Raw genomic sequence first — 10,665 nt, 5'->3', positions numbered from 1 at the left:
CGATGATACTTTGGTGTCGTGTTCCTTCCCGAAGGCGTCGGCCGGGGACTGCTCAGGGTGGTGGAGTTGCTGGTAGTTCGGAGTCCACGCGAGATGGCATGTAGGTGGAGCGGTGTGGCATCAAACGAATCGTCTATGGTGGATCTCGGCGGCATGGCGCAGTGGAAACTTGGCGTCTGATGCGCGAAGATGGACTCACGCAGAAGGAGGAAGCTGTCTGGCGTCATGGTGGCATTGGTAGCAGAGAGGCCTGGCAAGGTCGGTGCATCAGTTCTGCTCTGAAGATGGACCGATGGAAGATGAAGGTGACGGCATGGGACCCAATCCAGGTAGTGGCTTGGATGGGACACCCGACTTTAATGTTAGTCTTTGGTGCGATGTCTGTTTGGTATTAGGTCCGGACATTCGGCACACCTTCATCAAAAGGATAGAAATAGCAACATTGTTGCCAAGATGACGGCTTCAGGCTTATTGATGTATCACATTATATGGTCTTTGTGAATAATTAATAATATGGCTGCATGCATCATCCCGATGCAGAGGCCGGGTGTACCTTCTTTTCAAAAAAAAATGCAGCTACTTCAAAGCCAGCGTGAGTATCGAACAACTTTTTTGTTGTCCTTTTTCGTGTAGAAAGAATTCTGGATGACTTTTTAAATCACCCTTTCATGTTTTCCTAATAAATTGTATTATTAAATAGTATTCCATACGAATAGTGGAAGTTCAGAAAGAAAAACATGAAAAAAAAAGATCTTAAGCAAAGCAAATGGATTTGACAGAAGGATAACTAATACTCGCATAATTACATCTGTAGAAAAACGTTGCAGGTAGTTCTGAAACCATATGAAGCCATGACCTTGAACTCTATCTACTAACTCAATGAGACAACAACTAACGAACCCGTACAAATCCAAGGTGCTAACACACAATCGATCAAACTAAGACCCCTATATAATCAAGCTCGACGGAGCCCAGCCACAGCTTGTTGCCGTTCTGCTCCGCCACCTCGCTGAGGGTGACGCCCCTGGCGGCCGTCAGCTCCTCGACCTCCACGCCGTCGGCGCCGAGACGGACGCCGACCAAGTGCTTCACCGGAGCCTCCGTCGCGTTGAGCCGCGCCTTCTCCTGGTTGAGCGCCACCCAGAAACCGCCGTGCCCGTCGCGCCTCACGTTGTCCGGGTAGCCCGGCAGGTCGGCGAAGAGCTCGTACTGCCCGGCCTTGGGCCCCTTGAGCCAGTACCGGAACGCCTGGCACGGCACCGTGTGCGCCACCACCAGGTGCGTCCTATCGCGGCTGAGCGCCACGCCGTTCGGGTACGGCAAATCCACCTTGAGCACCGTGACGAGCTTCGTCCGCGCGTCGTACTTGAGCAGGCGGCCGGTCGCGTCGGCGTTCATGATGATCTCGGTGTTAAACCTGCACGCACATTGGTTCGTCATCTCCGGGGCTCATGTTACAAAAGATTTTTAAGGCGTGATCGGGAGTGCACGGTACCTCCGGGGATAGTTGGCGCTGCTGTCGGTGAAGTAGACATCGCCGGTGGCCTGATCGACGTCCAGGCCGTTGAGGAAGTGGAAGCGGACACCGTCCGCCTCCGTCGCTAGCACCTGGGCTTCGCCGCCTTCCGGGCCGACCTTCATGAGCCCCAAGTAGGCGTCGGCGATGTAGAGCTCGCCGGTCTTCCTGTTGAACCGGACACCCAGCGGCCGCCCGCATATGCTCTCCTTTTCTTCCGACGGCACCCCAGAATCCGAGCACAAAGGAATTTTCCTACACACGTCCCACATGTCACACGTAAGCTAAATTTTAAATCGCGATCGATCTAGTACATACGGAGTACTTGATAACACGATCCTGCGCTTTTAATTACACCGACCTGTAGTTGGCATTGTAGGCGAAGGTGCTCCAGCCGGCGGCACTCCCGCCCCACCTGAGGACACGCCCGTCGGAGACGCCGGTGTAGACCCCGTCCTTGCCGTCGAACGCGAGGCTCTCGGCGCCGCTGACGCCGTCGGGAAGCGGAAGACGGTAGCTCCAGCGCGTGTCCGTCGTCTTGACCTGCTGGGCCGATGCGAGGGAAACGAGGCAGGCAAGCACGACGAGTACCGCCGCCAAGTTGCGCCCCATCGTCGCCGTCGTCATCGTCCTCGGAAGTTTTCCTCTATGGGAAGTCGTAGCGCGCACCTCCATGCCTTTTATGGGAGGCCGCGACAATGGATCAGATCAGACACGGCAGTAATCCTACACCAACTCTACGTAAAATCCCACACGAACTGTAAGCAAAAACCGTGACGTGACGGACTGCCCGCGTACGTCCGACCGAGCCCGTTTCGTTTGTGGTCTCTGCCGAGTTCGGCCCGAACCCGCGCGGTTCAGGTATTGTTCGCCTCGGTCCACCCACACCCACTCCAACCTGGCTACCACTAACCCAAGTAGTCTGGGGTCCGGGCCAGCCACGCCCGACCGAGAAGCTGGCTGTCGCGGCCGCATCAGGGCCGTCCATCGCGCAGGCGCGGACCCGAAACCCACCACGGCGACAAAACCACCACCCTGCACTCGCGAAATGGGTCGCGGCTCGCAACCCACGCCTCGTCCGCCCCGGCTCCGATCTGCTAAGCCCCCACCGGATCGGGTTGCGGGTCCCCTCCCCGCGACCCATCACCGCCGCTCGCCGCCGGCCGCCGCCGACGAGGTCAGTCTCCCGCCCTACGCCCCCTACCTCTCCGCCTCCTCCGTCTTAGCGGGTCCACTTACCCGAGCCAGAATCGCTAGCTGTAGCTGAAGCCCCGGCCTGGGAGCCCATTTCGTGGAGCTCGAGCATGGGGGCGGGAGTAGGACCCGACCCCTCTGGGCTTCGATTAGTCCCTGGATTCCCGAGATGGCTTGCTTGCCATGGCTGATTGTGTCGTGGTTTTGGGGATTGGGTCTTCGGACGGGGTAGGTGAAGGGGATTTAGTGAAGGGAGTTCGTTCAGTCCGTATATTGCATATACATGTGCCATGGTAGCTTTCAGCACTCCGCGAAAATTTTAGCGGTCATGTAGTGCGAGTATGCGCTTAACACATGAGCAATCTTTAAGTTCGAAAGGAATTTTTATTCGGACAGTAACTGGGAAGTCATCATCCATTGATATTGTTTCCCAGTTCGTCAGGCGGGTGTCCAAACCCTTCTTTGACCTTTTGTTTCTGCAAAAGAGAGAAACATGGAGCCATTTCCTTTAGCTTCGTATTGGATCAAAATGTGTAGTACTACCCACTATGGACTATTCTCATGATACTTCTTCTTTGGACCTCCTGCAGTGAGTAAGCCTACACGCGATACCATGCTGGCACCGGCAGCGATGGAGGTGCCGATTGATGGCACGGTGAGCACCACGATCGCGTCTGTGAACGCGGTGCACAATCCACGGGCACGCAAGTTGCGGTCTGCTGTTTGGCAGGACTTCACCAAGGAGCGCCGTGCTGACGGCAATTGTGTCGCTATCTGTAACCACTGCAAGAAGCAGCTCACAGCAACCAGCCGGTCAGGCACCACACACCTACGCAACCACCTTGCGATATGCACCACCACCTCTACACGCCGTGCTGGTAAGCGTCGGAAGCTGATTGTGCGCCGTATTCTCCACAACAAAACATCCACTGGGCAGCCTGGCGATGGACATGCCTCTGGTGAGGACAATGACAATGATAGCACACACTTTGATCAAGAACTCAGCCGGCATGACCTTGCCCGTATGATTGTCCAGCATGGCTACCGGTTTTCAATAGTGGATGATCTGGGGTTTCGAAAGTTCGTCAAGAATCTCCAGCCACAGTTTAGCATGGTGTCATATGACATAGTGAGAGCTGATAGCATGGCAATTTATGAAAGTGAGAAGCTGAAGCTCCAGGATGTGCTCCTCAAGACCCCTTGCCGGGTTAGCATGTCAGTTGATATGTGGCGATCGAGTACACAGATGGACTACTTGTGTTTGACCTGCCATTACATTGATCATTCCGGCGATGAATGGAAACTTAGGAAAAAAATTCTTAACTTTGTGCATGTCGAGGAACATTTTACAGCCAATCAGATTGCCAATCTCATTCTGGAGAAGTTGCAACAGTGGGGTATTGAAAGGAAGCTAGCTGCTGTTGTGCTAGACAACTGCACCGCTGGTGACATTGTTGCCACAGAACTTCTCAGAGTTATGCAGCCTAGGAGACTTCTCCTGTTAAACGGAAATTTGTTCCATGTGCGCTCTTGTGCACATATTCTGAATCTCACAGTTGAAGAAAGCTTGGAACAGACATCTGACATAATTAATAGAGTCCGTGAGATGATTCAGAATGTCAAGTTCTCACAGGAAAGGCTTCAAAAGTTTCTCGATACCGCAAAGCTGCTGCAGATTGACCAAAAACTGTTAGTTCTTGATTCTCCAAACAACTGGCCGTCCACTTACTTAATGTTTGATTCTGCATGCTATTATCACGATGTGCTTGTGCGCCTTGCAGAACAGGAAGCACATTATGCTGCTTTCTTGACCGCTAAGGAGTGGGCTGATGTGAAAGCCCTCACTGAAATACTTGACGCGCTCAATAATACAATGGAGAAGTTTCCAGTGGAAAACCCGACCGCAAACCTATATTTCAATGACATGTGTGAGATCCAGGTTCTTTTGAACACCTGGCGCAATAGTCCATCTCCTGTTGTTGCACAAGTGGCTGGCCGAATGCTGAAAAAATTCGAGGGATACTGGGATCTTACTAGGCCAGTAATGGCATTTGCATCCATACTGGATCCTCGGTACAAGATGAAGTCAATTGAGTATTTTTTTCAGCTGATTTATGGAAATGACCAATTTACAGCAAAGGCAACAATAGAAGCCATCAAGCAAAGCTTTACCAGCCTGTGCAATGAGTATGAACATTCAGCAGATTCATTGAAGAATCCAGCTGTTCTCTTCTACGCTGGAAACAGTAGTTCTTGCATGAGCTCTGTGTACAACAATGGAAATGACTCTAAGACCTTCTCTCGCATCACATTATCAGATGCCCGACGGGGACTTGATCAGTATATTCAGGAGTCATCGTCAGGCCAGTCCTTCAAGTCTGACTTGGACTTGTATCTTGAGGAAGCTGTCTATCGTCAAAAGGAAGGGAATCAAGATAATTTTGACATCCTGGGATGGTGGAAGTCTTTTGCGGCAAAGTATCCTGTCCTTTCTCAAATGGCCCGTGATATTCTTGCTATCCCTGTATCTATCATCCCACTGGACAGTGAAGCCCGGGTGCTGAATGAGTATCTCAGTACTATGGACCCTTCAACGGTTGAGGGATTGGTCTGCGCGCAAGATTGGTTACGTGCAGACACAGAAGGTATCACTGAGTCTTACAGATATATTAGTATGAACTTAGTTTTACTCTTGTAAATACTCATGTGCACTTACCAATGATTGGTTTCCTGTGTGTTTCTACAGTTGCTAATTCAGATGGCCATGTAGATGATAAAGTGCCACGTGGCGACGAACTTATTGTGGCACCGAATTAGGTGAGTATATTATTTTGTTTCTTTATCTCGCCCCTCTTGAATTACTATCTAAGTCATTTTGATTTTTGACCCATAGCACTAATTCAACTTGAAATGCTCCCACTTTAGGTCATAATGCACAGGCCCGCATGCTAGTGACACTAAGCACAAACTTGTGTTTTTTTTAACCAGAAAGTGAAACTTGCACGCTATTGTGTAAGACGAAACAGGGCTCTTTTTCCTAGTGAGCTTCTCCTATAAGTAATCTTATAATTAAATGGAACTGGTATTTGTATGGATTGCCAAGTACTTCCTCCGTCCGAAAATACTTGTCATCAAAATGGATGAAAAGGGATGCATCTAGAACTAAAATAGTTCTAGATGCATCCCTTTTAGTTCTAGATGCATCCCTTTTCATCCATTTTGATGACAAGTATTTTCGGACGGAGGGAGTATGTGTTTTGGACAGTTGGTGTAAACAGATTATCTGTTTGTTTGCAAATACGAGTGATAAATTAATTGTGTATATAGCATGTACTCCCTCCGTCCGAATATACTTGTCGAAGAAATGGATGTATCTAGATATATCTTAATTATATACATTCATTTTTAGCCATTTCCTTGACAAGTATTTTGGGACGGAGGGAGTATTTGCCTTCTTATTCTGCGCGGTGAGCTCAAATTGATACAATAGTAATTCTACCAGAATGCGACTTTTGCCATGCAGCTGACCGATTACTTAAATTACACTAGGGCTATTAATCACAGACGTTGAAGAATGAAGACTAAAATTTAGATGTACTATACACACACACACACGTATCAGCATGCATATGCGTACTTGTGCATTTTTATCCACCATAGTACAAGTCTTGCACGTATAACTAATTACCACCATAATGGTAATGCTTTAGACCTGTGCATTTTGCTTTGTCCATCCGGAGTGACACCAAGGTTAATCATTGTGGCTCTGTTTCTCCTGCTAGCTTGAAATTTCACGATCCATCAAACAAACAAAAATATGTTTTGTGACGTTTTACTTTCTCGAGCCACCTAGATTATGGCACCTGATTAATGTAACTTGTCCGCAGTTATTCATCTGTGGTGAAGGCGTTTGGAGAAGAACGGAGGTACAAGAATGGCATTTATCCATGCCCCTGTCCAAGAAGCAGCAACTTAATCATGTAAATGTATCATTCTAGTCCTAGATTGTCTGTACAATGAGGTATCAGTGTTACCCCCCAAATGAAGGCTAACATGGCGCAGCCATCCCGTGCCATTTTTATACAGTTTGATCGGTGTAATGTGACTGCATTCTTGACTGGGTGTGTATCATGCTGCTCAGCAAAGCTATTTGCAGACGTCTCCCCGGGCCTTGGACATGCCTTGAAATGCTTGGAGTGGACAATATTGTGCATCGAGCATTTGGAAAGTAATGCCAAAACTTAGGACCTTGATAATTGTCACACGTCAGGTATGAGCGTATGGCGAATCGAAGGATGTCAATTTTAGTTGGTAAGCATGACAGCTTCGTGTTTCAGTTTATTTTTGACAGAAACTTGTTTTCTGCCGCGGAAATTTGCCAACCTTGCGTGACTGAAATTGCCATCGAAAGATGTCTGCCGTGTGACACTTGGCATTTGGGAAAACTTACCGTGAGTTCTACAAAGCACCTGAATTGTAGCCAGAGTAGGGTTGCCAAACAGGATTGTGGTGTTCACCTCAAGACTTGTTATAGTTTGGCTTATTTTAGACTCGACGAGTCCCACTCTGGTACAGTTGAAGGCGCTGCTGAAGACTACTCCTAGATGGCAAGATACACGAACAGCGGCACAGCGGATGCTTCCATCCCCAAATGCAGGGCATCGCCGGATCGGCACGCGACCCTCTGTCGCCCGTGCTGACAGACGCAGCACCCCGGGCGGGCCAGCACGCCCGTGCCGCCCCGGCATGGGCACCGGCATGCCGCGGCCCGAGCACGCGCGAACAGCGACAGTGACGAACGAAACATTCGCACGGCGCGACCACACCACGCGGGACCATGGATTCGAATGGAATAAAGAGGCAGCGCGAATAGTAGAGCAGATAGAAATTCAAAGAATAGGCAAGGCTTAGCTGGTCAGTTACTGATTACACCTCTACCTGAAAACTGAAACTTATACCATCTGGTAATTGTCTAACGTTACGCAAAAGAATATGAGTACTATGTATACGCTCCCGGACCAATACGGCTTCATTCCCGACTTCTCCTCCCTCCCTCGCTTGATCGAGCAGGCGTCACCACCGGTGGACGCCCGGCTGCTCCGAGTGATCAACGCGGGCCTGGCACCTGCAGACCAGGACAGGACAGACCCAGTGCATAGAAGCTCCCACACAAGGTGGGGTCTGGGGAGGAATTATAGGAACCTAGTCTTACCCCTGCAAAGTGCAATGCAGAGAGGCTGGTTCGAACCCAGGACCTCTTGGCACAAGTGGGGAGGACTTCACCACTGCGCCAGGCCTGCCCTCTACCTGCAGACCAGGAGAAGATAAAAAACTCTTTGTCAATTGGGATAACAAAATTACACTGCAGCACGACGCCATTCAGAATAGCCAACCCCATGAGTTATCCTATATACGCATCTCTATCTCTAGACTCTAGCGCATAAAGTCACCACTTAGCTTTCAGCTGAACCCACTTAGTAGATTATGGACATACCCATTATATAAGCTAGGATACGACCCAAAGTGAATTTCAAAAAAAGAAAAAAAAACTAGGAACCAAAGTGTTTGTTGATATGGACACTCCCTCCGTTCCTAAATATAAGTCTTTGTAGAGATTTCACTATGAACCATATACGGATGTATATAGATGCATTTAGAGTGTAGATTCACTCGTTTTGCTCCGTATATAGTCCATAGTGAAATCTCTACAAAGACTTATATTTACGAACGGAGGGAGTACTTTTTTTTCATGGTTTGTCGGCGGCTCATAAGCTTAACCTTGAGGTCAAATAAGCATAATGAAAAGTTTAGTTTTGCCAATATGTACACGTCAACCTTAAGGGCGTTTTCTTTGCACAGTATGGCTGCAAGAAGTGCTAGGTATGTGTGTATTTAGTTTCAGAACTTTATGAAACCTAAAATTCTCACTTTCGACTAAAAATCAAACAGGCTCTCCATGAAGCCCGGGAGCAAGAAATCCACACCTTGGGTGCCACATCTTCTTTACATGTGTAAAGAACTTTAGTTGAAGAGAGGTGACTCTATGGCATCTAAGGAAAAACTAAATATCAGAGTAGTTTTGTTTGATCTACACCAAAATATCAGGCCGTAACTCCACAAGCTCACTGTGCAATGATCTTCTAGGAAGCGAGGAAATGAATCCATACTTCTAAAAACAATCAGGATTCTTAGGAAAAAATAAAAAAAATAAAAATAAAGCAAACAATGATTGCTTTAAAGTGAGTTGATGTGGTCCTAACAGAAGGCTCTTTAGTAGGGCACGCATATCATGTATATATATGAAAAAAGGTAAAAGATGAGTAATTGAAACAGGAGCCACATAAAACTACAAGTTTGCACTTTCCGGCATTTCAATGCTGTAACAAAGTAAAAGACAAAAACAAAGTAGAAGACAAAAATGACATGCAATGAGATGCCAAGAGGAATTTCTCTAGTCTTAAGTCTACATACTGTAATAACAATTGCAACACAAGTATGAGCCTTTTGTCTTCTTGTTTCTTCTGGAAAGAAAAATTATTTGTCATATTTCTTATTTGAAGCAGTCTTCTTGTTTACCGTGTATTATGTTTTGAGAGAAAAACACAGGTTCACCTTTTGGGAAAAGATAAAATGATTAGTGCTAGAAGACAATAGAGAACATGTGACTTTCTAATGCAACGCTACCTGATACTGCATCGATCACAAACTCCATCCTGATCATATTAGTAAAGTCACCTCACAGTTACTGGAAGTCTACTTAAACAAACAGTGATGGGAACAATAAAATTAGTAAAAACAAGCAAATAGTTTTATTCTATGTTTGAATGGTGAGAAATTTTAAGATGGTCCCAATTAATGTGAGCCATTCATTCTTTGCAATCCAAACCAACCCTACTACTCACCACGACACAAAGAGGGAGTAACTTTTTGGTCGCGGCCAAATATTTGGTTTTTGTTTATGGTTGCGTTTCTTTTGGCATGCCATGTATCTTTTCCAATTGTAATTCGTTTTTCTACGTACCCATAATGTCAAAAGGGTGCACAATAAGGCCCTCTTGCCATAAGGCAATGCATATCACAAAGGGGATGAGACATTTCACTGTCGCCTAAAATATAACTTATCAAGGCGCAATAACCTTTATTCGCCTACACTAGCAGTCAGTGGCTCAAGAAAAGAGCTAGATTTGGCGGCTTGGCGTGACCCTAATGGCTAAGGAACATGTTTCTGTTAACTAGTATAAATAAATCGCCTAATATTTAGGTAAAGAGAGACCACTCGAGGGCATATATACTGATGAAAGCATCAAAGCACTAAAATAAGCCCATGCTAGAAGAATCATGACCTAACTCCAAAATCTTCGCCTAACTATGAAACCAACGATTCAAGAGAGAAGTAACGCTGAAGTTTTTCTACTTGTGTTCTTTGATAGAAAATATAGCAACATGAAACGTAAGAGTTACCAAGCGCTAAACTACCACACACCAGTGAAATGTGCGAAGTACTCGTAGTACTAGCACTAGTACTAGTACGAGTGCAGTAAGACGAAATGTACGTCCACCAAACGGTACTATGGTCCGACTGGAGGCTCATCAAAGATGGTAATTAAACCAGTTAGTGACCTTAAAACAAGACCTCGCAAACTGGATCTAATCGTCTACTGTAACTACCTTTGTAGCCAAATACTACTACTTGGGTAGTACATTGTTTCTTGAAGAAGTTGGAACCACATTGGACAAGCAAATTAAGCCGTCTAGCTATATACAGCAATGGAGGACGACGCTGATTCAGCGCCAGCAACTAGCAACCAAATCTGCACGATGAAAATCTAGAGCTAGCACCCGCAGCCCGTTCTAAAAACGCATCTTGCGCATGCCTGTATGTTGTACTGCTTGGCCAGAGGGGCAACTCACAAACTCAAAAACTCAAGAAGAGCGAAGAAGCAAGTAGAACGCAG

The 10,665-nt window shown here is 47.1% G+C and overlaps 1 protein-coding gene, 1 long non-coding RNA gene and 1 pseudogene across 2 annotated transcripts in view; 1 reads left to right on the top strand and 2 right to left on the bottom strand.

Annotated features, from left to right (window-relative positions):
- Window positions 1-933: 933 nt before the first annotated feature.
- On the bottom strand, window positions 934-2,128 carry LOC119281430 (annotated as a pseudogene).
- Window positions 2,129-2,560: 432 nt separating this feature from the next.
- LOC119276655 (zinc finger BED domain-containing protein RICESLEEPER 2-like) lies at window positions 2,561-6,898 on the top strand. Its single transcript, XM_037557778.1, has 4 exons — window positions 2,561-2,693; window positions 3,301-5,355; window positions 5,457-5,527; window positions 6,598-6,898. Exons 2-3 carry the CDS (start codon window positions 3,324-3,326, stop codon window positions 5,525-5,527), a joined length of 2,103 nt encoding a protein of 700 aa, XP_037413675.1. The 5' UTR covers window positions 2,561-2,693; window positions 3,301-3,323; the 3' UTR covers window positions 6,598-6,898.
- A 682-nt stretch (window positions 6,899-7,580) lies between these two features.
- LOC119276654 overlaps window positions 7,581-10,665 on the bottom strand; it is a 3,900-nt gene continuing 815 nt past the window's right edge. Inside the window, exon 2 of the long non-coding RNA XR_005136702.1 lies at window positions 7,581-8,017. This is a non-coding gene — a long non-coding RNA (uncharacterized LOC119276654). The remainder of the gene's footprint in view (window positions 8,018-10,665) is intronic.

Source organism: Triticum dicoccoides, chromosome 3B, assembly GCF_002162155.2.
Source record: "Triticum dicoccoides isolate Atlit2015 ecotype Zavitan chromosome 3B, WEW_v2.0, whole genome shotgun sequence".
Lineage (NCBI taxonomy): Eukaryota > Viridiplantae > Streptophyta > Magnoliopsida > Poales > Poaceae > Triticum > Triticum dicoccoides.
Note: the sequence above shows the minus strand (reverse complement) of the source record. Positions and strands in the feature narration are given on the sequence as shown.

Excerpts from the sequence above, each read along its gene's own strand:
- LOC119276655 (XM_037557778.1), top strand. The coding sequence starts at position 3,324 with ATGCTGGCACCGGCAGCGATGGAGGTGCCGATTGATGGCACGGTGAGC. Across the intron at positions 5,356-5,456 it reads GTTACGTGCAGACACAGAAG|TTGCTAATTCAGATGGCCAT; the intron begins GTATCACTGAGT and ends GTGTTTCTACAG.